At 38.6% G+C, this 26,679-nt stretch overlaps 1 protein-coding gene across 6 annotated transcripts in view; it reads right to left on the bottom strand.

Annotated features, from left to right (window-relative positions):
• Positions 1–314: 314 nt before the first annotated feature.
• Positions 315–26,679, bottom strand: part of Rbp6 (RNA-binding protein 6) — a 473,180-nt gene continuing 446,815 nt past the window's right edge. For 2 of the 6 annotated variants that reach the window (XM_053769558.2, XM_053769562.1), the window contains 7 exons: positions 23,559–23,643; positions 21,704–21,736; positions 20,812–20,892; positions 9,434–9,499; positions 8,103–8,323; positions 5,465–5,531; positions 315–5,074 (listed from right to left, as the gene is read on the bottom strand). In XM_053769558.2, the coding sequence (XP_053625533.1) occupies positions 5,490–5,531; positions 8,103–8,323; positions 9,434–9,499; positions 20,812–20,892; positions 21,704–21,736; positions 23,559–23,643 (528 nt within the window). In that variant the 3' untranslated portion in view covers positions 315–5,074; positions 5,465–5,489. Of the gene's footprint in view, positions 5,075–5,464; positions 5,532–8,102; positions 8,324–9,433; positions 9,500–15,606; positions 15,807–20,811; positions 20,893–21,703; positions 21,737–23,558; positions 23,644–26,679 lie in introns of those variants that run through there. The other 4 variants (XM_053769559.2, XM_053769560.2, XM_053769561.2 and 1 more) reach the window with 4 other exon arrangements.

The following is a 26,679-nucleotide window of genomic DNA, read 5'->3' as shown; positions in this document are numbered from 1 at the left end:
CACTTAAATATGTATCAAGCTTTTGTGTCTTATGAATATTCGTTGTTGAAACATTTATTAGATTTCAGAAAAGTTGATTATTTTAACCATTTAGGCAATCTAATGAAAATAATTTTGAGAATGAATAGTTTCAGAATTGTATAATATTCTGGAAACAGGTTAGGTTCTTTGTAGTCACTCTAAACTTTGCAATAATTTATGTCAACAGTGTACTACTTTCTTTGATTGGAAATGTTATTATAGATGATAATAAAATTTCCCATCGTATAGTCAGTAAAGGGGTCGAGTAATGGAAAAACAAATAAAACCACTGGTTATTGTTTGAACAATGTCCATATTATATTTATTACCACATACACACGGCACGATGTGAACCTTGTCTTAAATCATTGTATTATAATAGGTATATGTACATTGCACAATGTGTATACATACATCGCCATACACGCGCGCCCCGAAAGGCTGTATGATTATATATCTCATAGTATTATGTACGTTATATAATGTAATATTTCAATAAGAGAGTGCATTGGTGCACGGAATCGGGGCGGCGGACATACCCACCGCTTTTTACAAAACGTTTGATATTATCATTATTTTAATAAAGAGATGCCGTAAAAACTAATTTATTCATCATTACGATTTATATCCATATTGTATACAGATTCTTGTAACATATTTATTATACACGAAGAAATGACGAAAATATTGCGCCGAAGCCGCGATGGACGTCGCGGTTCGTTCGCCTATCGTTATCTCCTTTCTCTAATATTTTAAATGTACATGACACCAAATTCGAACGTATATAACTCCAAATTTATTTTAATGTAAAATCTTAGGTAATTGATTTTTTATTGCTATAGAAAATCAGTCAGCACGCGAAGCACGCAATCGAGAAGTAACCGCGAGAACGAAACCAAGCAGGCGGCGTTGCGGGGTGGGACAGGGTGCCGGGGGGGAGCGGCGTGCGGGGCAGGGCGTGGATGCCGCATCCCGCTGCGCTATGATGGCGGTATGGCATGCGGCATCGGCGCGTGCGCCGCTCGCGCTCTGTTCTCAATGCTATACTCATGACGCTCTGATGCTGCGATGAAACAACCGATCGGCTGGGGTCGGTTCGTGCGGAGCCAATGCGCGTCCGGTTCTACGCGAATAAGTATACCTTTGGTCCTTGAAACATTAAGTTGGCCATCGCCGAATATGCAAAGCTACTGATCTATGGCCGCCACAGCGACTCTACGAACTTTACCAGTCTGTCACGTTATTAGATTAAAATTAATTATTATCTTTAATAACAATATAAAGTAGATCGAGTGTAAAATAACGTAGAATGTCATTATACAAAATATAATAAATTATCTTTTTAATTTTATTATACATACGATAAGTCGCATTATTAGGATCACAATTAACGAATTTTTAAAATAAACTTGAGATCTCGCTTACCATTACGTAGTCTTTATTCTGATATAGAGCAATCCTCTAAAATGGTGACTGAAGTATCTCAACTAACGCGTAATACGAACAAGCGAGAGAAGACGATGACGTGGTGGGGGCAGACACCGCGACTCGAGCGCTGGATTCTGTGGCGAGAGATGCGTAAGCGTACGAACAAAATTGTACTTCTTCAAAACATTCAGTTTAAGTACAATAGATTTAATAAACCTAAAAATGTATGTTTTGAATTAGTTCGTCAATTTTTGGCTATCTGCTTTCTCATCTCTGACAACTGAACTACGATTTACTCTACGACCCACACCAACCAGACGTCGACCTCTTGGCAATCGTCCGGTGGCCGCCCACTCAACTCGTCATGGTGGTTTGGCATTACGACACGGGTCATATTATTTGGTCTCGAAATGTTAAACTTAGATTTAACTAGAAGAATAAAGTAAAATTGAAACGTTATCATTTTTGGCATTACTCTAGCTAGGCTCGATTAAAAAGTAGTTCAAAACGAAGTTAGCAAATAATGTACAGCAAGCGTCTAACCGTTCAATATATCCCGTGCCTAGGTGCCCTAAGGGTGACTAACGAAACAACTCACAAACCGTATCAACAAACCATAACAACAACAATGAAACTAATCAATCGTAAGCTAATCCTGATTGTAGCTCAAATGAATCTAATATCGATCAGTTGGTATTGACTAAGAGTAGCGCCAACCTTGGACCGATTCACACTAGCCTTTTAAGGATCTAGTATTATTGCGTTTGAAATGAACCAAAAGAAAAAAACAAATTTACAAAACTTATTTTTACGAAACTATATATTGAACATTATAGAAAAGGATTTATAATAATTAACTAAGTTAATAACTTGTGACGCATGCTCTTTTTCTAGGCCGTTAAAAATGCTAGTGTACAGATAGAATCCCTCTTAATCGGATGTATACCGTTTAATTGACGGTTCGGCTGACGGACGGTACATCGGTCGCGCGGGACTTGTCCCGTGTGGCGTCCCGTGGCGCTTACCTAAACGTCTTTTTACACATGCGGCTAACTATGTATATACAATAATTGTCATTGTGTATCGTCTCGATGCTATCGCGGCGAACCGATGGCTTCTCACGAACGCGTGAAACGAACGTTTCTCACTATATGTTTGTTTGTACTCGTACTCGCACGGGGACAAGCGGCCGTGTGCGCTTCTCCTACATTAAAAAGGTCGGTAAGAAAATATAATTATAGTGAGGATGTGAGTGTGAATGAGACGGCCGATGGCGGTGCGGAGTATAAACGCCGCTCCGCCGTCGGCCCGGGCCTAACAATTATAACATCTCATCGTAATAATTAAATATTCTAAGAAAAAATGTCTTAAATACCTATAACACCGTAAATATAAAACAAATAATTACGTTAATTTGTTAGGTATGATATCGATATTCCGACCGTCCTATAGACTCACACCATTCGATTTCATTATCAATTTCCTAGCTAACGTTTTTAACAACATAATCGCGGTCGCGTCTCCTGCGGTGTGTGCGGCGCGGCGCGGCACAGCTTGTCTCGGCTCGGCCCGGCGTGCGGTCCCGGCCTGCCGCACGTGACCTTCTCAGCGAACGAACTCGGCACGAACGAACAAAAAACGCGAAGCGAGCGCGCCGCCCGGCGACGAGCGCACTCTATCTAACACTCCATTATTCAATTAACTACATACTCATAAGTAATAAATTACCTTTAAAAAGAATATTGATTTATTTCGTATCATTTTCAATATTTTTTTTTGTAACAGGAAACATTTATATTTATAACGTATTTATATAATAATAGCATTTAAAAGATTGTTTATTATTATTATTACCTAAAATTTTATACCTAGATTTATAATATTAATGTTTAATTGATGTAGGTAATGATTAATAATAATAGTAAATAACGAATGAATGCAACTGAGTGCACGTGATAGCAAGCGGCGGCGCGAGTCCGCGGCTGCCGATGCAGTGGTCGATACGAATGTCAAACAGTACCTAACGAATATGATTAATGAATTGACTTCATATTTTAATCTATTACCTCAAACCTGCGCCTTTGGCTGTAATTTTTATTATCCCTGTCTTTATTTTATTGAAATGTTTGTGTCGTGTAACTATACCGTCTGTACGAAAGTTAACTGTTAAGAGTTATTGTTAAAAATTTTAAATACGACTAAGTTCGGTGTGGCTCCTTTCTGGAGACTTGTAATATCTCAACAGTGGTCTTACATTACAGTAAATACAATCGTTAGAAACAATGAAATATTTATTACGTAATGCACAAAATCGTTATTATTATAATTACAATACCTACGTTTAAAGGTACAAGATAGAAACGAATTTATTATCTTAACGCGATGAGAGATATTCTGAAATGTTCCGACTTAGCTGTCCAAACGTCCCTATGAATCGTAAACATGATCATGTTATCCTTAGGATAAAATTTTATATCATAATACATAATTATTAGAAAGTATGTATACGCGTAACTAACATAGTCTTATACGGAAGTAATCGAGAAACTTGTTAGCTACTGAAACAGAACAGCCGTTCAAAGAGGTGATTTTATACAATTCGAATTAGGCGAAAATAATTACATTCATAGGTAAAATATGCATAATATATAGTAGTATAATAATTATGTTAATATTTGACATTAATATTAAAAATAGATAGAATAAAATATGTGTTGGTGGACGAGCGAGGAGGCGCGCGGACGTTTGTCGCACAGCGCGTTATTGTCTCCGGTCTCCAGCCGTCGCTTGCCGCATGCGGCATGTCGCACGCGACCGCTACCAACGTGTGCCGCTACCGATCAACTCAACTCTGTACAAAAGGGCCGGACAAGCTTATTGCGAATACGTCTCAAACACTAATGCCCATTCGTTTGGATATAAAATTATATGAAAAGCTTGCTATTTTAAACATTATACAATGCAAACGCGCACGGCTGTTATTACTATTTATACCTACTACGAATTTTTTTTCATCGTAAGTTTACTTCCGCGCGCGTAAGAGACACATATTACACCTTAAACTGTAGTTTATCTAGTATGAATAATAAAATATGTAAGATATACCTCCCTGCAATAAAATCGTCTAGATGCATCTTTATATAATTATGAAATGTATTTTTTTTTGTAGTTTAATTGTTTATTACTCTGACAACACATCTACGGTACAGTCGAAGCGAGAAAAATTTGAAAAAATACCTGTTCAATCGATAGACTATCTCTCGTTCACACGACAAAAAGTAGATTATCGTTATTTACAATAGATGGGGTTGGTGGAGGGTAAAGAGGGTGTGTGGGATGGGGATATCGGGAGGAGGTTACGGTGCGAGATTGAGACGCCGCGGGCGTCAGAGCGGTCCGCGTGAGGCCGGACGGACGGGCGCGTGTGTCGCGCTTGTTGGTGCAGCCTGTCGCATCGCGATGTTGCGGACCGATGTGGCGTCGTGCTGGTTGGTGCAGCTTGTCGCGGCGCGACGTTGCGGGCCGGTGCGGCGCGGCGCGGGTGGCGGGGCGCTGGAGGGGGTTGCGTGTCGCGCGGCGGCTGGCCTGCGCTTTGGACGCTACGCGCCGCCACACCGCTCGCCACCTGATTAAATATATACAACCTGTTAATATTTACCACGTCCACCGTAATCACGACTACAATATAAAACAGAAATTACTGCAATTATTGCCATGTAGGAAAATGAATTTGCAATTCGTGGAATCACTGATGTTTTGAACATTCATTCAGTATGTAAAAGAATCATAATTATAGTTGGTCAATAGAACTAAACTATAATTTGTATGTTCAAGTATTTAGTAGAGGTGTCAAGTCTTACGAGACCACTTAAAAAAACATTTGTGTTATTTTTCAGTGGACTGCTCACTTCTGCGGCAGGTACAATTACACACGAGGCCTTTTTTGTTTCTACGGTTTCACGTAACGACGTTTTAATAGAGTCGCTGCAAATGCTCCTTTAAAAATTATACTTACGTAAAATATTTGTGCTATAACACTTTCAATGATAACCGTTGGTAAAAGCCGCAGGAATCAGGGGCCCCTGGAATGAGAAAAACAAATGTTATTTAGCAACGAAGTTGTTCCATTCGTTACGAATATGAAAATTGTAAATAACGTAGAAAATTGAATGAGTTTATCGAGTTCGTTGAGTCATAATTGAATAGGGGCATAAAGCGTTCAGTGGGACATTAACCCTCCGAGGCAGGTTTAAAGGTAGTAAGTTTGGTGTTCGCAGTCGATAGAGCGGTAGCGGTTCGGTGGCCAACAAAATAAAAACAGTGAGTGGATGAGTTAGAGCGTTGCGCGACCGCTCCGCAACGGTAATTACACCGCTTGTTCTCCTTGATTTACGGTTATTGCCCGTGGGGGCATTCCCGTTACCTAATAAGACCGTTTTACACCCGGGAACCACATGCGCCGTCCGGCCCGGCCGGCGGCTGGACCGTTCATTCTCTCATTAGCGACGTATTTGTTTTGCCCCAGCGATTACGGACGATTGAGTTAATATCCCGTCTGATATATGACGTGCCTGAAACGGAAGGGTGGCTTAGTGTGGCCGCGAACGACTCGATTTACGGCGAGCACTGTGAACATCTCAGAACATGTGCGCTGAAATTGAACATAAACTATAAAAGCCGGGTCGGTTTACAATCGTAGGTGTCTGTGCTCTCTGTGAGCATGTTTCGGCACTATAAAAATTAAAGAAGCTTTCGAGAGTAGTTTGAAAAATGTGTTCAAGATAGAGGACGTGAGGAGTTAAGATCTCAGCGCGGTAGCGGGCCGCGAGCGCCGACAAGCAATGAAGACTGATGGCGTCTCAGAGAAGCAGTTATGGAGCGCGGTCGCAGTTTTAAAAAGCCATTACCCGTCGCGATGCACCGCCCAGATTGCCGCCGCGCGCCGCGCCGCCGCCGCACCGCTCATATTTCGGAACACTTTATAATCGCATCTCTCACGCTTCACTTGCTCGCTAACTTATGGTGATTACGCTTTAAGAGCGACAAGGAAGATCGGTTCTGTAATGAGATTGGACCGTCTCGCTAAAATTTTAGTGTCGTCGACTGCTAATTGCGTCTGCGGTGCTCGAAGACACAAAATAATGAGTATTAGAAATTTTACGTTGTGTATATGGTACCTACTACATATTAGTTAACAAGTCGACGTTCATTATATTTTGAAGTGTTCATAAATTTACAACTTTTGCGTATAAATTTAAATAATACACTTATAATATGATTTAGGAAAAATATTAGTTAAAAGCAAAAGAGAAAGTTAGATTGATTTATTTTATACTTATTTGTTTCGATAAAGCTACACATATAGTCATTGAAATTATAAATAATATTGTCTCAATCTTGTTCACTCGTTCTCTTAAAACCGTGCGTTTCCTTCAAACAAGCATGGCTATTTGCTGTAACAATTATTTCTCTACAATTTTACAGTGTAGTTAATAAAGTGTCTACTCTGTACTTTAGTTATTCTATACCTACTCGCGGCGACGACGATCGCCTCTCCTGCGAGACTGCGCACCACTTACGACTTAATGCTTTTACAACTACTAATGAAATTTTTAAACCGGCTGACTTGGAAACCTTAAATTTATGCACCTAAGCTTGTAGTTTTATTAAACTTTCTAAAAAATATATTTATATAAGTAAATCTTTGAGCAGATTGAAAATAATAATTAGCGCCTGCTGATGAAGTATCTAACACCTTGTATGTATCAATCGAACAGATAACGTTAAAAACTGTGTTTCACAAGTGCGAATTGGCCAATCACAGATTTATCTAGTGGTTAGATTATCTTAATATATCTTATCATAATACATAGCACATAATGTTCTCAATTCTGATGAATGAGTTCTGATGATGATTTATTGATATCAATCTTTTCATATGGAACATATATTTTTTATATCTTTATTTTTACTATTTTATGTAGGTGTACCACAAAGTTCTGTGGTACATACCACATGTTGTTGGTCATACCAACGGGATATAAGTATTATCATGTAAATATAATTTTAAATTCTTCTGTAAAATTTTATAATACGAAAACAGGCGCTATTTATGCGGGAGAGTTTCATAAAAATTGAAAAATGAATTTCAACATCTTGAATTTCGAATCAAAGGCAACGAAGAAAAACAAAACAGAACAAACATTAATTTGAATTCTGTGACAGTTGAAACTTCTCGAACAAGGACAATTTTGGGAATTGCCTTCATTTGGTTCTTACTGAAATAGGCATTTGGAACATGACGTAATAAATGAAAAAAGTTAGAATCAAAAGTTAATAACTTCATCCCATTCATCACGAAATAAAATAAGAATGGAAATTTTCTTATGTTCGTTCTATGATTTCTAACTTCATGACCAAAATAAGTTAAAAACATTATATATATAGTTCGGAAATAATTGTTCCGGATTAAATTAGTATACAGATTTTTGTGTCCTACGGTTGCTCAGAAAGAGCATATTGCCTTCCACGATCCACTTCTTGGACTACACAAATATGGGTTGTATAGGGTTGAAACAAGTTTCGAAAATTTGAAAAAAAGCAATAACAGAGAAAGGGAGGGAAAATTTTATCGAAACAAACAAGAGACTCACTGGTGTGTAATTGAGGGGCGCGCGGCTGACTGCGATCGCGGGGAATCCAGAGGGCTGGGGGCTGGCCGCCTGCACGTAGCCCACGCTGTCTGCTGCCGAGCCGTACACGTCGAGCGCGGGACCTGGCGAGCTGGCTGCAGGAAAGCCGGCCCGGCCGCCGGCTGCGTGCGGCGACGCCGGTGGCCCGAACCCGGCTGCTGCTGCTTGATAGTTGTTCATCACTGCGAACGGATTGAGCAGGTTTGTTTAGTGAGATCTTAAATCAATTATTTGAATTCCATGTATTCGTATACCAAAATGTGTGAGTGCACAAAATCATTTCCACCACCAATTTTACGTTGGGATTTTCTTTGTTGGAACTTTAAAAAATATTTTCATTCGAATTCTGACATGTATTAACTGCGAGTACTGTAATAGTAATATAAGATATATATGTTTACAGTCTGTGAAAGTTAAATTGTCCACAACCGGCTCTATAATATGTACAAAATATGTACAATTTCCTCCATTCGACGTCATAGTGTTTTATACGATGTCCGAATGAATTTGGTCATATCTATTTTAAAATGATTTTTCTTTGCTTTATTTCTTTTACGTTTTCTAAATCTTTCAAATGAATGCCGATGAAAATTATTGGCATTGGCCAATAATTTTAATTTTTGAATTGTCAAAACCATCGTTTGAAATGTTACACGCAACCAATCCTCTTAACTGACGAACAGAAGACAACAGAATGTTGTAATGGGATACACAAGCCGAATGTACTCACGCCAAGATCTGTGATACAGAAATCGAATACACGTACAGTAAACAGCACATAAGCCTACTCAAACTCTCTAATATTTGCCATGTAAAGGCCTATTCTACATAATGTGACGTGCAGTTTACTGTACCCGCCGAATTCTACATGTAAACCACTTTGCTAGTTTGCTCATTGTCAATTTTGAATCAAATTTACTTACTGTATGTGGGTGTAACTGTAATGTACGGTTAGATTATCATGTCTAATACAAGACACCAATTTACAACGATGTTAGGAAGCAGAGAGCATACAAAGCGAAAATAGGTAAGGGATAATAAAATTATTATTGTTAGTTTTGTTAGTGCTGTGGAGTTTTAATCAATGTGGTGACAATAAAAGGAAATGGAGGCCCAAACACACCAGTTTAATAAACTTTAAATGTTAACACGTTCTTGTAATGCGATAATATTTTTTTACTATAAAATATAAGGGTTAGGTGAAGTTCAATAGTCAATTTGGTATTAATTGGACGTGTTAACACGTTGACCGGAGTGTTTGTGGCCCGAGGCGCGCACGGGACGGCTCTCACCTGAAAGCGCTTGCGCGAGCAGCGGTGTGTTGTTGTTGGGTGTCAGTTGCCCGTTCGTCAGGTCAACTGCAAACATACACACGTTTCGCACACATACACGAGTAACACTCGTTAGTACATGACATCTTCCATGACTGAACCATCGCATTTTTAAAATACGAAAACTATCTTTCGCGACACCTCATCTTTTCCCAATTTAGCATACCGAACGGTAAAGTGACTATCGATGTAATCCCAACTCAATATTAAAGTTTTCCAGCGCGGATAAAGTTGAAGCGCGTAAATGCATGAATAATTTAGCCGTTGGAGACAGATGCCGTGCTGACGAATGAGGACAGCGAAGACTCCCCGGGCTCAGATTATGTCGGAACAAAAAAATATCACGTATGTCACGTGCATTCAAATGAAAAAGAGAGCTCGAAGTTTCACGGGTATAAATCACAGAGGGCGAAAAAACTTTTACAAAATATCCAGTAAATTATCCGACGTGAGTTCTCGCTGGCACGCGGCGGCCTGCTTATTGAATAGGGAAGAGCATTAGCATACGCCGCACGTCGTCGTGCCGTCTTGACGCCCAACGCTCCGCTCGTCGCGCCCGCACTCACCGATGCCCTAACCAACTTTTACGCATTCCATAATACGCCGCGAATCAAACACCGACGTTTTGATAGCTTTTTAATATCGCATAATGTTCCCTGAATATCGATTAAATATCGTTCCAATAATTTTCACCGCTGATAATATGTAATTTGCACGATAAGAATACTTTTCGCCGTACAAACACCGAAATTTATCATAAAAGTAAAAATGGAAGTGAAATTAATATTCGTTTTCATATTCTGCTTGCTCATAGTGTCACCGTTACCCCTATTGGCTTGTACGACAAATTTTATTTTTGTCAGATATGCGAGTTATGATTTAGTGTGAAAAATGGTCGTTCGTAGTCGCACCAGGTGATTACCGGCCTGCGAGTGACTTTGCGAAAAAGTACAATATAAGTAATGGAGGATGAATGATAGATGGCGTCGCGGGCGGCCCATCCCGCGGCCGCGCGCACGAGTCTACCTTCGACCACAACACTAAACTGCTGACACATTTTAATAACATTACTTTGCTATATGAGAGGTTATTTATCTGAGGGCCGCAGCGTAATAAATAAGAATTTGAGAGGTGGTGCGAAAACTTCTTCCCTTCGTTAGTATCGATCTGGCGTCGCTCTTCATTCCGTTTTCATTAACGAGTGTATATGAGTAGTTCAATTTATATCGAAACATCTATATGAAATTTGTTATAGCATCAAACATTATGTAACAAAGTATGTAGGAGTATATACTTTAAGAATTAGGCCCTAAAATGAACAGCTGTTACCGCGAACCGGGTTTGGCGTCAAGCAATATTTGACGTTGACGTACGCATTAACTTTTTTATTACACAACAAACTTTTATGAAACGGTCCTAGATATCGTTAAGCCATATACGGAGTGTCATTCGTAAATAGGTTATAAACGGTATAGCCTCAATGATAGTTCGCGGGTGGGTTCAGACAAACAAACTCACAACCAGACCCAACTTATTCAAAGGGGAGTGCCAACCCGCAAATAATTTACGGCTTAAACAATTGAGTTCACACGCGAATGTAAGGAGTTATCTACACTGGTCATATCTGCCTCGGACGTGAACTTTAGTGTGTAGTCGGAACAACGTTAGCATGTGCTACAAACGTAATTTGTGCGTGTAATAATAGTTAACGCTCTTGTCTTTGAGCGCTCAAGGAGCTAGAAAATGAAGTTACTTGGGAGGATACTGATCCTCTTATAAATATGAATATGTTACGTCCCTATTTTCTGTGCCACAAAGATATCAAACAAAATTACTTTGTAAACAAGCGTAAGATGTAGCTAATAGTAAGTGTTAAAGTTCGGTGAGAAGTTTCAGTTATGGCTATAAAAACTTTGTACATGTACATTTTTGTGATATTTCTATAAAGATTTCGCTCAGAAAAAAATATACTAATAGTTGTTACCATGATTGTTCTTACCCTACCTATTTTTATATTTTACATTTAATCTATACAATGTAATTAATTGATAAAACCTTTTCTAAACAATAGTGAATGATACATTTCATTAAAGATTATTAAAGATTAGTAATCTTTTAAAATATCAATTTATTTTACCGAGACGATTTTTGAAAATCGTACCTATCTTTATCACTCTAGAAGATAAATTTGATTTAGCCGGATAGCCAATGAAACATGTATGATTTAAGTTTTCTTTTAAACTAACAAAAATTCATGTTTTTTTAAATAAATAATCGCTGTTTTTGTCTTTAGTTCAAAAAAATATCATCGAAAAAAGCAAAATGTAACCAATCGAAGCGTATCTCACCTACACATCTATGAATTCAGAGGCCGTCTTGCAAGAGCTATTCCAAGTTTCATAATTGCGAAGTTTCCCAACTTAATAATTCTTCTTCGGAAGTAGAATGACGGTCGTCGGAAATATTCACGGAGTGTGGACGGAGCGCTAGTCGCGTGCCCGACGAGATATTACGTTTTACTGCCTCTGCCTGATTTTTGACAACACTGTCTTTAAGACTATATTATTTGCCTATCTGATTTAGTTGTGTGAGTATTTTTGTTCTAAAAATGTGTATGCTCGTTTTTACTGTCATTGTCTGATTTATGACAACACTGTTTTATAGATTATATTTTTTGCCTATCTGATTTGGTAAATATGTGTAAGTACTTTTGACTTTGTAAACTTTTTAGGAACATAGATGGATGTTTAATGAGAATTATTGTCATTTATGACTCTGCAAATTTTATTGTTAAAAAGTATTTTGGAGTAAAAGATAACTTATTCTCATTTGTGCTGTAGTTACTATTTTAATTTATTGACACCTCAAACCCGTCCGAATTTGTTGACACAAAAAATCAATTAAAGAAATATAAATTCATGCTGAGTCTTTGAACGAGCGACGCTAGGTTCCAAAGCTAGTAATTTTATAAGTGGTCTCAAACGCAAAAATAAATCAAAAAGTAAAAAGAGTATCCTGTAAGGTAGGTTAAGCCTGCCATTAGTGAAGTTTCGAAAAACCGACAAAGTTTAGTCCCATCTTTCACTCCAAGATCCCAATACTTCATTTCTCACTCGACGCGATTGAAATGTTTTATTTCACCGTGTTCGTACGCACGTATCTCCAAAACGTTATTTAATAGGCGTCATCAATAACTCACAGATGATATGCCATCACGACTTTTCGATCGGGAACAACTATTTTATATAAGCATTGGTTAAACTCCGTATCTTAATTGAAAAATAATCGATTTTTATTACGAACTTTTTCTGAGGGATTATAACTTGTATCAAAATTTTATGTGCGATTTTTTTTATTTGGCATACAAAATATAGGCACGCTTCCTCATCCGCAGTTTTCACTTTATCATATACTTTGGTTCAGTCATAGATAGGAAATTTAATTTCAGAAACATATAAAGCGACATTTAAAAAAAGCAAAATGAACTCGAAGTAAAAATATGAATATCCCACACACAATTGAATGAGAAATTACGAAAATTGCTACTGAGTACTAAAAACTCTTCAATAATAAACCATAATTTCTACCCATGTAGTCAAATTATAACTTACACGCGGATTATGTCCGCTTACAACTACTTTTTAACTACAGATTTTAATCATTACAATTTTGTCTATTCTATACAAAATTTCAAATATCTATTACTAGAAAATTATTTTCGTCATAAAAACAATTTAGTTCTATTCTGAAAATACTTTAATCTAAAGCACACAATTTAGAATTAATACAATATGAAACTATTCTAGATAAAATCTCTTAAAACTAAACAATATTTTAAATACAGCTAGAAAAGAGTTTGCACCACCAATATTATAAAATACCGCCAATTACTATTCTAATCGTTTACTTATCTACCTACTGTCTTAGAGACAAAGCATTTATTTCGTCTGACAATTTTATCATTATCTTTAATTGATATTAACTTTAAAGCTTTTCTATTACAATTGTTTAACCGCCCGATAATTCAGGTAACTATAGTCTAATCTATTCATTTTGTCTAATTAAAATTTTAACAATAGCGAGATAATATCTACACACTCTGTTACTTTGCTTCGCTCAGTCGTCTAAATTTTTGGCTATTCTAGTCTATTAACAATGTATTATGGTCTACATTAAACTAATTTACTTTTTTGAACGTTTTGAATCAGAATTCGCTAAATAAACTACAATTTGTTTTTTTACTTGTACAGTAACGACAATTCGGCACACATTTTTAACCTACTCTATTCTAAATCGTCAACGTTTACGATAAAGACAAAATGTGATATTTTCAAAACAAAATTACTCGCCCTATTCCTGCAGCGGACGGCGCCGTTCACCAAACTGCTGTTCTTGTTGTCACATTTTTGTAAGCACGTAATATATTGCTATATACAAGTTGTGCTGACATATAAATCCTTCGCCTCCAGTGCTGTTCGAGTGTCGCGGACAGAGGTCGAGGTCCGAGTATATCTAACCTCCTCTCATCTTCCATGCAGGGAGAAAGGGCTTACTACGCGCATTTTGGATGCACTGCGCAGAATATGTGCATTCAATTCGACTCTAACTAGAAGAGATTAGTATGCTAATAGCTCCCATTATGTCCCATCGACATACTCCCATTCGGTGAAACTCTACAATAAAAATTTATGGTCGATGGAGCTCGCTAGACTAGCGCTTTGTATTCAAAATCTATGGACATCCATAAAATAAAATACTATCTAAATAAATAAAAAGGAAGAAATAAATCTGACCCATCCAAACACAGCACTCGTCTACCCGGCTTTGGCCGGTAGCTATGACACTAGAAACTAGTATTTACATGGGGATCTAAGAAGTGGAGTGGAGTTTAACGCGGAACGAGGTCGCGCCAGCTCCGACCTAAGCAACAAGCACTAAACGTAACAGTTACTAACACAATTAACGGTCAAATATCTTAAATTACAAATGGAGTTGGCACTGTTCGCGACACGCGGCCTCTCGCCGCCGCCTCGCCAGCTAATTATTTGGATCCAGACCGACACTAGTGTGACCCTTTAACGTTTTTATCTGAGTGCTAATTTTTCGCAGTGTCGTTTACTTATTTTAGTTTAACGCGATTCGTTTTTGCTGATTGCTAATTTAGTAAAGTGCGATTGGGAAACGAATTTCAGAGGAAAAACAGTGTTCGAGAACGTAGAGTGCAAGTGAGCAACATGAAACTATGCAAAATAGTTGTGTAGATGTCTGGTTCGCGGGCTGCATTCTGAGGGCAGGCGTGTTGAATGTGGAGAATGTTGGAAACGCGGCGGCGGGCAGCCGCGGTCGCGCGTGCTTACGCCTGAGCCTCGCACGATAGCGGCGGACGCTAGACAGGTAGCCCGTCATCTTACGGTTGTCTTACCGGGTTGGTGAGCCACGGCGCGTCGCGGACACCACGCTGCGTGTGCCACATTGGATGAGTCAGAAAAACGAAAAATCACCGTTAAAAAACATTTGCAACGAGGGCTTACAAACTTTGGTCGTAACAAGAAATCAAACTCCGCACGCTAGCCAACTCCATGCTAACACACCATCTCTTCCAGTTTATTTTGGTCGCAATCGATATGCGAACGAGTGGTAAATAAGTGAGGCACTGATCGACCTCGATTTATAAAACGATCAATTGGACAATAAACGATAAAATTGTTTGCTTATACAACGGAAATTTCCTTTATTTTAAAATATAGCGGCTTCACAATATAGTAAACTTACGATTAATGATATAAGACGATATGTCGGAACAGCGATAAGAACAATACAATAAATATTATGATTATAAAATAGACTTAATACATTAAGAATTTGACACATGGGTTACATTATAATTCATGAAGAGATTTGTGCATTAATCCTAATAGCTTAAATTGGAATTACTTCCTGAGGGATACCGCAATCGATTTTTTCAATATTGAAATTGATTACACTGAGTATAATTTGGCATCGAGCTATATGGGCGAACCTAGTCGGGCGGTAGCAACACGCATCTGCAAAATCGCGCATAGAACGAGACTTGCCTGCGACATTGCATTCCTTGTCAGGATTCGTGGGGGCGGGGCGTAATACCAAAGAGCTAGTCGCTTCAGAAAAGATTTATTTGTGTTCGTAAGAAATTCCGGGAGCCGTTTACGAGTGTTCCGGGAAAATAGTGGAAAAGCGATGTGGTGCTTGATGCAGCCTTCCTGGAGGCCTTACGAGCTCTGCCCGAGCACGCCCGGGCTTATGTACTCCGCACCCACCAAGAGACGACTTTCCGGCGGGATAACTCCCACTACACCTGCGGCAACAAAATAAAAATGCTACAAGGCCGGCTCCGGAGGGTTCCGCCAACAGAACCGCGCTTAAATAAATAAACAGTCGGAAAGTGTCTCGAAAAAACGAACCTTACAGAACCCTGGCAAATCCCATTCGAGAAATTAACATTGGACCAAAAAAAGTTATAAATATGTAAATAAAGTAACTGAGAAACAGAAAAAAGAATATCGCCCAGAATTTCACTCGTCGAATCTTTATGAGGAAACTTGGAATTGATAGTTTCCTGTTTACTGTTTTCGGGCTATTTAAAATAGTTTGCACGCATAGATACAGAATGATGGACTGGCTTACTGTGTTTTCGTATTAACCCAGCCCCATTTATGAATCACGCATAGGCACGATGCAGGAAGGGGGTCATTACGTGTTATTCTAAGTATTGATTCGATCATCAAAATTGTATCAAGAACATAGTGTTATTTACTGCATAATTCATTTTGTATTAGTATATCTAAACACGCAATGGATCACGTAATAGGGGAAAAGTCAATTCGACTGGCCGACTTTAAGTATGATCAGAAATTACGATTGTACATTAAATTTAAATGAGTTATATTGTAACGTGGCTGGTTAGACACGAGCGTTCGGATACACGTGCACCACATACGGATAGCTTACATACGCGATAAAATATTCCAAGCTTAATACTAGTTTAGAGGATGGCGATTAGGACGGTCGCACACGCAGCGATTAAAGACCGAATGTTAACTTATACTTAAATTTTGACAACTCCTTAATTTTGAGAAATAATTATTGCGAGGTGTCAACGAAGCAACGAATATTGCTATAGACTGACGGCTTAGCCTTCAGTTAATTTCACGTTTAAATTTAATTACACTGAATTGTTACATAATAACAAGAAGTTAGCGTAAAATAGTTGCATCCAAAAATATACAACAACAACAATAAATATATCAATAACATTATCATTTAAGCATTGTAAATATAAAGTCAAATAACTTTGAAATTAAAATTAAATATATTACAATTAATAGCGAATATTAAAAGGTATTAAAATAACTTTTTCAAGCTCGATGTTCGTTTTCATCATTTCGATGAATAAATAATGAAACAAATGTCTAAACTAACGCTACTTGTGAATGAATGTCTACGCAAATTAAATCCTAATTGTTGGTTAGTATGTTAAGTATTCATCCTCTAAACTTAGTGGTTCTCGAAATTAATGTCTATTCATCTACACGTCTTAACAACCTAGTTGATATTATTTTACTCTTAGTTATTATAAGTACTAGAATATTTTTGAACACATCGCCGTGATTTACATATTAGCATATTAATATGAATAAAAATATGAAATTAAAATGTCTTCAAATATAATCATTACATCAAGTAATGATCATGTCTAAAAATGACTTCACTACTGAAGCAGTCAAAACGATCATTAGTTTGTTGCTTGCATTGTCGTAGCTTTCTTCTCTACGACCCATCCTACGCACAGCTATGTCGTAGCATATTGGCTACGAGTTTTACTTGACATTTAAATGATTTTCGTTCATTATCGTCTTTATAAACTTTTAATATAATGTGGAATGGAAATAGTAAAGGTCAAACAGTCCAATAAGGGCAACATACTTCCGGCCATAAAAGAGTATGTGTGAAAGAAAATTTTCTTCACATATTTTATTATTTTTAATAACAAGTTGCGGACGTTATTGTAACAGAATGATGACAGATAGCTGGCAGTCCATGGTACAAAGACAATATAATTGATACTAAAAGTGATTATACGCATATCCATAATTTATCAGAGCTATTACTCGAACGCCAGTGCCATTAATTTGAATGTCGACATTGGTTACAAGTATATTTTATTTTCTTGTTTAGTTAATGTATTTCAAATGTAAATATATAATACTTGTTTGTGTAAATGTTGTTGTCTCCTCAGCTCTGCGCGCGGCAAAAACCTATTATGTTACTGTCTCCTTAACAAAAAAATAACTAAATCGAATGCTCCATTTTGACATAAAGGCAAGACAAACATACTTTCATATCTTAAATATTAGTACAGATGGATATTATGCATTTCGAACTGAAATTGCTTCTATAGATGTGCGAAATTTCACCGTAATTGAACATCAGAAAGTGGGTCAAATTTAACTGGTAAAATTCGATTACAGCCGCCCACTGAGGTGAAACTAATTTAAAGCTGGCAATAAAACAAGATCCCGACTGATTGTCTCATCAGCGCTTAGAACCTTGAACTCAGTAGAAATTAAGCATGGATATCGTCCTAACAGATTGGAATCCTATATAGAAATAGATTAATTTATTTAATCTAACCAACTCATGATTATGTTCACACACCAATCAAGATTATGTCATTGTTTTAAGTTATTCATATTTATGTTTCATAGTTCTGAATAAAACACAACGAGTTGATAAATATTAATTTATTTGAGTGTTACGCAATTACTAAATATTGTTTTATTTGTGTAGGAAAGCAAATGGCAACTCCATGCATTCTATATTTAATCTGTGGGTTATAAATCACGGCGCTGTGTTCGCTTCCCTATTGCTATTAAAATCCAAACGCTGCTCTAAGGGGACATCTAACATACACTGACTACAAACTACCTACATTGCCGCTATTATAGCCATCGTCGAGAAATAGGAAAAGTTTATATCTAAATCTATTTAACCCTATATCAGAAACTACAAATCGGACTATCACTACTTCGTAAATCTATGAGTATAATCAACTCCTCTATCGTTTATTTATTCTTAGTTTTTTCGTATCGTTCGCGCTTGACGGATCATAGTTGAGTATAAAAATTTACTAAAGTTATCCACCGACGTGCGAATTATGTGTAAACTACGCCCTTGCGGCTAGAATCATATCCGAGGATATGACCATAATATTTTCTAGAAGAGACTTCGTCTTGAAATTCAGCTTCAACTAGCGTATTATTTAGCATTAATTCCGTTCCATTAGAAACCAACAAAGTTGTGTATATACGTGTGGAATGACTACGTCCGATCGCGACAGGACGTGTAGTCGATTTCCAAGTTCCGAGAGACTGCTCTATATTAAAGGTTACAAGTTGTCTCTCGCTCCGTAACGTTGCACTTTGTCACGACATCTGCTGTATCAAAGGACGCGTATAAAATGAGATATCCTCCGATATTAATATTCAAATCGTGAATTTAATTAAGCGAATCACACTGAATATGTCGGGTGTAATTTATAGTGGTCTAAATATTGATGATGTAGATGATGTTACCAATAAGCTGGGAGCAGTGCCGGCGGAGGAATGCTAATGTGCCAAAATGGGCGCACATTAATTGTGGCCGGGCCCGCGCCGGCGCAGTCGCCGAGCCCGCAAACACCGGCCATCAACCGGATTTTCATGTGTGGTAAATTCACAAGCTGAGTTTCAGCATGTGTTCCCACAGAGGTTAAAATTTAATAACAGTTTTAATTTACTTTAAAAAATTAAACGTTCATTCGACACGAACTTTGTGACCTCACAAAATCTCATTAGTTAGGTGACTGTGATAAACTCGACGTATCGAAGACACGCCCTGAACTATTTCCTTTGCGGGGTGAGTTATCAACCCTGAACGGCTGACTTGCGTTCGATAACGCCATTAATTTGAACGGCTCGTTCGAACACCTGTGTAATTACAGGGCCGCTCCATTGTTCAATTATATTTACAATTGAACAGCCACCCACAATCGGTGGGTTTTTTATTTGTGAACGTTAGAAACGTCTGTCTCGCGTGCTGTAAAACGCTCGCCCGAAAGTAATTAACGCGGAACGATTTGTACGACTAATACGAAAGAAAAAGTTGACCGGTCGCTACGTCACGATAACATCAATCGTTGTTCGCCAAATAGTAATAAACCAAGGCTCAGTTTCTGAGCCCGCTAAATTACGTATTTCCAATAGAGTTTGCGTTTGTAGATTCCGGCCGCGTCTGACCGAATTTGCGCGGTTTGCGCCCGCCGCGAAAAAAGCGGAAAGCCAAAGCTTAGTGGCGTAATTATGGTGGAGCCAAGGCAGCTCAAACACGGACTGTGGACAAATAACGAGGAGACTATTTGTGCAGCTGCGCCACTCTAAGACCCGCCGCCCACCATCCCCACTCGAGGCCTATTCTTTCAACGCTAGATTTTCAGAATACAAACTAACCTTAAAAGAATGAAAGAGAGCAAAATTAACATTTTAGTCCTATTACATGGAATCGACTAGAAGCCTGGCGGACTACTTTTAATTAGTAGGAATTCCTATTAGGTTTCGGATTTACCACACAAACAGTATTTTGGCATATTTTTCGTTCGAATCTGTTTCTGCTTCCACCAGTAATAATCGAATTTAAACAGATAAAGGATGTGGCGTAGTGCAATATATAGCGTAGCGCAATATGTAGCGTAGCTTAGAGTGGCGCAGCGACGGACGGGCGCACAACGAAGGCGAACGGAGTATTTGCGCTTGAGTATTTGCTAGACGCGTAGCATTTGAGAATCGTTACGGCGAATCATCTGTAAACATAGAGCGAGGCGCTCGCAATTGGCCGGATTGTCTCGAAAATTCTGAAGATAAACAATAAGTAGCACTTCTCAAAACATGGACGTTTTGTAATTGACAGCGTGGCAGATTTATCTAGATGGTTCAGTCATTGTTAAGGGTGTTAACTTGTTAGTAAAGTTGTTAGAGTCTGCACGAACTTTTGTAAAGTTAGTTGAAATGGGAAGTTAGGACATGGTCACCACAGGAGGAGAAATTAGCGGATGCGTTGTTAGTACTGTTGGTGAGTGACATGTCAGTAAGAAGCGGTCGGTGTCTACCGGTAGCGGTTAGTGGAATGCAATGCCGCGCGAGTTCACAGATGCATGGCGTGTACATTGTAAACCCCGCTGAGCTCCAGCGGGTGGTATGGCAGGAGTGTCGCCAGATGGTGGTAGTGATTGCCGGATAGTTGGTGGTGCAAGCTCGCCAGGGGATTACCTGCTGGATATGGCAGCCCGAAGCTAGGATAGCCCGAATAACTACGGCCAGCCGCGTAGGCGGCGTACGCTGCGGGAAAACCTGCCGACAAAAGGAATGCTTTATTATCAAACACACAACTACGCAAATGAAAAGCAAGGGTTAATTATCGGATAGTATGATGTTATTATTTGGAAATCATTTTAATATTGCGCCGGCGATTGTTGATTTATTGGCTGATATACTTTCAACATGGAGCGTGTCCCTCTGGCCCAATTCGGAAATAGAGCCATCGGCATCGCATAAAAGGTAACTATGTACACGACGATACGACACCGCTTTGGACAATGTCCAGCACATGATATTTTGTAAACATAGTTGTTGTTGCACACTCTAAGTGGACTAACGATGGCTTCATATAGCATTAATAGATACCTTCTACTTTTAACAATACCAAACAAACCCAGGCTAATCTATACAAAACATGACATTAAAACTAGTAACAAAAGTGACAGGTAAAAATTCAAAAATAAAAGCATCGGTTATGTAATAACGGAGTCCGTTATAAAATGCAAAATGAATGATGGCCGGACGTCCACATCGGCCGATATGATTACTACGGCGGATCGTTTATCATATTATTGCCAATCAAAATAGTGTATCTGTCAGGCCATGTAATCCATCACACGGCAGATGGACGTGCTATAACGCGACACACTGTTATCCGTTAATTAAATGCACATCTAACACTTTAAGTGGATTGAGTAATTAATTGATTAGGTACTGCCATGATCCGTTGTGGTACTCTCGATTAAGTTAGCACAATATCAACGTTCATTATGTTATTTCTGAACGTGAGATGAATGCGGGGGAATAATGATGAGTCTTTGAAAAATAAGTAAATATAACTTACCGTCAGGAAGCGCACCCAATGACCACATGAAATCTAGAAATGTAAAAACATTTACATAAATCGATCGATCCTTACACCTTACATAATATGTGTTTTATTAATAGGATAATAATTTAGTAGTGTTGTGCCGTGAGACACTATTTTGCTTGGCGAAACATTTTCTTACACATAATATTGAGTAATATGTGATAATTATATATACTTATATGAGCATTCAATATATTCTAATGTTCTACTTTAAAACATTTCTATTTAGTTTCAAATGGGGTATGTTAGTGTGCCGCGTCCAGCGACGTCTTACACTTACTGTTAATCTATTCTACACATGGTTAGTCTAGCTAAACATGTTAAACAAACAGACGAATTTAAATATTTTAGAAATGATATTTATTAATCTAAATTCTACTATTTCCTACTTATTAAGTTAATACAATTAATTCTATTAGTTTACGAGAACTACGTTTGATACAAACATTTCGAATGTATGATGATAAACTTACTGCGGTAAAACAGTACCAGTTAATCATGAATACTCAGAAAATATACAACTAAATATAACTAATAGAGAACATAGTATATTTGGTCCTAATTTGGCATTGCACAATATATATATTTATGTAAATAAATAAAATGTAAAGAGTAAGGATTCAAATAAAATAAAGTGACTAAAACACACACATAAATATATCATTAAGTACCTAGACTAGAATCAAGTTATCTTACAACAGAATTCAAAAGTAATTTAAGTAAAACATTCTCTAAAATCTCACAAATCATAGTCAATAACATCCAAAGATAATAGGTACCTCTTTCATCCACAGTTAACAATTTTTGAAAAGCCGACATCAAACTGTAAAACTATTCATAAAATGCTAAAGGATAAATATCACTTACGAAAATAGTTGGAATTAGATTTACCAATTCTCCGCAAACTTGCAAGCTAGATTTGCGCACTAAACAGTATCATTTACATCTGGATGGATATGTAGCAAAATTGGCAAGATTCAGCAGACCCCGAGGGTCTTTATTCAATATTAAAAGCTACTTAGAACTCAGAAAAACCAGGCTCTTTTCTATGACTGCTATCTATTCAAATCAAATGTAAAGCACCTACTACCTGGTAGAAAAATATTGCTCTCTATCAACCCTACTTAAAATTGTTCCAGTTTCTCTATTCTTTTACAAATATGATATTAATGTGTATTATTTATATGTATAAGGACTGATTCTATGGATTGTCTAAATTTATGTTAGTACATATTTCGAAAATCTGCTAACTATTTGATTTGCTAATGGCCATTACTAAAAATAAGACACTTTGGATATTATTAGTTTCCTTAAATTACAGTCTAATACTTGTCTTTGGCGAATCTGGATAGAGAAGGAATGTAAAAGAAAATAAGGAATGGGTATCAGGAAGCCGGCGCAGCGTGCAAAGGAATGCAGCGAAGAAGTCTATTGCAAGCGACAGTGGGACACTGACCTAGGGCCAGTTAGAAAGGATGATGTGGGTGCTGCTGGAAGAGGATTGCGGATCAGAGAGGCAGAGGAGTCTGCAGGGTCGTGTGAGTCAAGGGAGAGTAGATGGTGGGAATATCGAGGGCGTGTGCACCCAATAGTTCGGAGACCGAGTAAGCAAGAGGCGGGATGGCCAGAGGCGCGAGTGCGGGACGCGAGGGCCGAGGAGTGGGGCGGAGAGCGGCTAAGGCTCGACGATAGGCAGCAGCGTGTGCGCTGGTGCTACCCGCGCCCGCGCTCGCGCCGGCCACCAGAAGCTGCGCCGGCGCATGGACGGGATAGGGAGCGTATCGGACGCCGCCCGCGCCGGCAGCCACGGCGGTACCTAGCAACTCACCGTACGCGCCGCGTCCGGCGGCTCTCGTCTTTGCCAAATTCGCTGGGAGCATGACTTCTTTAGGCTGTGCTTTTTTGCATTCCACCTGTAACAAAATTTGATGACCGTAAAGTTATCTGTCTGTAATAAACGCCGTTGTATAATAGGCCTATTCTATTGAGTTATTATGAAAGACTCCAAGATTGAACAAATACTCGTACCTCGTTGAGATCGAGCGACTCAAGAAATTATGGAAGAAAGGGGGTGACGAAATCGGCCGACAATCCGTTATGCTTAACGGTTCGAGACACAAATTGAATTTTAATTTGCTTTACCAAGTCAAGGAGCTTATCATTGAATACTTATTATACAGCAGGACAAATTTTACGAGGACCGAATAACATAATTATTTAGAAATGTCATGTCGCATCTAGTCTTCTCGGAAATTTATTAAGTTTTACATCAAATTAAACTGTTTATTTATAGCTCTTACTATTGTGCATATTAATGAAATTATAAATTTTATTTTATTACTTTATTAAAACTGTGTTAAATATATGTGTCTAAGTCCGATAATGTGGGTCGGTAGCCGAAGTAAATTAATGCCTATAATTAAACTCCGCGTTTAATCGATCCGTTAAGTAATTTTAACGAACAGTACAGCTCCATTCAGTGCTTGTATCTCCCGCCGCCCTGAAGGGAGGCCAGGAGGCAAGTATAAATTACCCAATCTACGCTAACCCCAACCTCTAGCAATAGGATTTTCGTTACCAAGTAGCATCATTACAAAAGTACGTAGGCTTAAATTAAAGTCAGTCGTTTTAAATTTTCCAAGCCTCTGTATTTTTAAGGAGTGTCGGCGATAAGTTCGAAAGCAAAAGCGCAAATTGTTCTGTATAATAACGCGCGGGGGATGTATGGAAACTTCCCTGCGACATTTTTCACGTTGCCGCATAATCGCGACGTGTCCTCGTTGGGTAGTAGAGTTCATAAAGTCGCGTCCACATTTGTCACAGGGCCGTCACAAGCCGACAAATGAAGGCTTTGCCAGGGCGTTCGCGCACTTTGTGCACTTTGCACAACTTTCAGCACAGACATGGAGCTACGTGCTTTTGCATTAACGCGGCGGAGTGAGTGCGCGAGACTTTACCGCGTTGAGTATGTTCCTACCAAGTTTTATGCCTAGATAAGACTGAATAATCAACATGTAAAGGTAAGTTGCAAACTCCACACTATATAACATAAAAACTATTCGTCTTAAAAACTAAACTAAAAGTGATGAAATTGACGTCCAAATGTAACGTAAGGATGTAAACGTAATAGACCAAAAGTTTTGCAGTATACAGTTGAACGAAACGAATTGCAGCTAAATCGTTCCCTGGCATGAAAGGTATTCTTCGATCGTCCGCGACATAAAAATAGTGAGTGTCGCCATTTGTCAGGGCCGATAAAGCTTTACAAATGAACCGGCGCCTACGCCAGAGGCGGCCGCTGCTGCCGTGGGCACCCTCCATTTGTTCGGCAACACGCAACCGAGGGGACATGCCGGAACAAATGTCCGTTTTAAAGCCAAGATAGAACGACAGCCAAACTCCAAAATCCTATTCACGAAATTCAATTGGAAAAACGACTCAAAATAAACAATCTGCTCTAAGCATTATTCAACAGTGGAGAATGATTTCATTTTATATCTACATAGGTACAATAACACGAACGTCCATGAAGAAAATTCAGTCGGGGATCCGACGTTAATTGATGTCGCGTCGCCGGCGAGCGGAGTGGGAAACAAAAGCTCACAAACAATTCGCATTGGAGTTCGCAATCCCGATCAAGCGTTCGAGATCGCGACGCAGTTAAATGACACGAAAAATAACAAAGGTAAATTGTATTTAGCCCTAGCTAGGTAGGCGCGCCCTCCGAGCATCGATCGATGTCGATCGGTGTTTCGACACGGGATCCGGGGTCCTGGGTTCAGTCGAGCGGACACAAGACGTGCTCCGCCGCCTGCACTACGCCGACCTGCTTCTAATCCCGTTGATGTATGAGGAATTTAATTGTTTCGCGAGAAAACACCGCGTTTTGCGCTCTGCCACTTCGCTAAAAATTCACAAGCACGAGGTGATTTAATACGAATCTGAAAGCAGTCATTAAATTTTCGCTCGATTGATTTTGAGTGAAAACCTTTTAAGGTAAAACAGTAATGTCAATAAATTCGAAGCGAAAGAACTGTGCGTACCTTTTAAGAACATTGATTTTGCAAGTACTCGGGGTAACACGTGAAGCATACAAATCATTTCATTTGAATCTATGAATTCTGAGACGAATCGTGACTTCGCAGTTTCACAATTTTATCTTTAGACATTTTCACAATTATTCTAAGTCGAAGTTTACGGAAGCAATCGGGCGCCGGTTGATGTTTTTTTAATCCGCCTTTACGGACCTTCAGGCGAACATAAAAAAGTGTCGAAATAAAAAAGCGGATATAAAATACTCTGGAGTATTACGGACGAAACCAATGCGTTTAAGTAAATCTAAGAAGGTTGGAGTCGAATGTTATTAATTCGGAGATATATAGTCGAGAGTATATAGGAGAAATGAGTTATGGCCAACTCGGTGCTCGGGACCTTTGGAACAAAGACGCTTAGTTTAAACGTTGTAAAACGCTGCCGAGCATACATTGTTGGTACTGCGGCAGTGGGCCGTTGACACGCGGACTTAGCTATAGTTTGAAGCCAGTGGACCTTTAGAGATTCCGCGCGAGCCAGCTCTGAATAAAACGACTCCACAAAAGTACAAACTCACTGAGGCGCTCACATGTGTGACGTTAACCGCATTTTATAAGATTTTGCGTTTGTTTCCTTGAACTGAAATTTCTGTTTCCTTTGAAATCCTTGTGGCAAGTTACGGGCAGTCAGCCAAATAGACAGCTCCATAAAGGGTATATTGTATCTTATTTTACAAATGCATATAAATTTCACGATAGCGCCCGTGGAGACGTTCAAGTTTTGTAATATTATACCTCAAGCTATATTTTTAAAACGATTTGTTATTTTACAGAATATGTTCATTCTTGAAACTTTGAGACTGTCTCTAAACTTTTCGCAAATAACCCCAACTTTATTATTCATGCAGTCTGGTACAC

The sequence above is a fragment of the Plodia interpunctella genome, chromosome 3 (assembly GCF_027563975.2).
Source record: "Plodia interpunctella isolate USDA-ARS_2022_Savannah chromosome 3, ilPloInte3.2, whole genome shotgun sequence".
NCBI classification, from domain to species: Eukaryota; Metazoa; Arthropoda; class Insecta; order Lepidoptera; family Pyralidae; genus Plodia; species Plodia interpunctella.
This window is presented reverse-complemented; position numbering and strand designations above follow the sequence as displayed.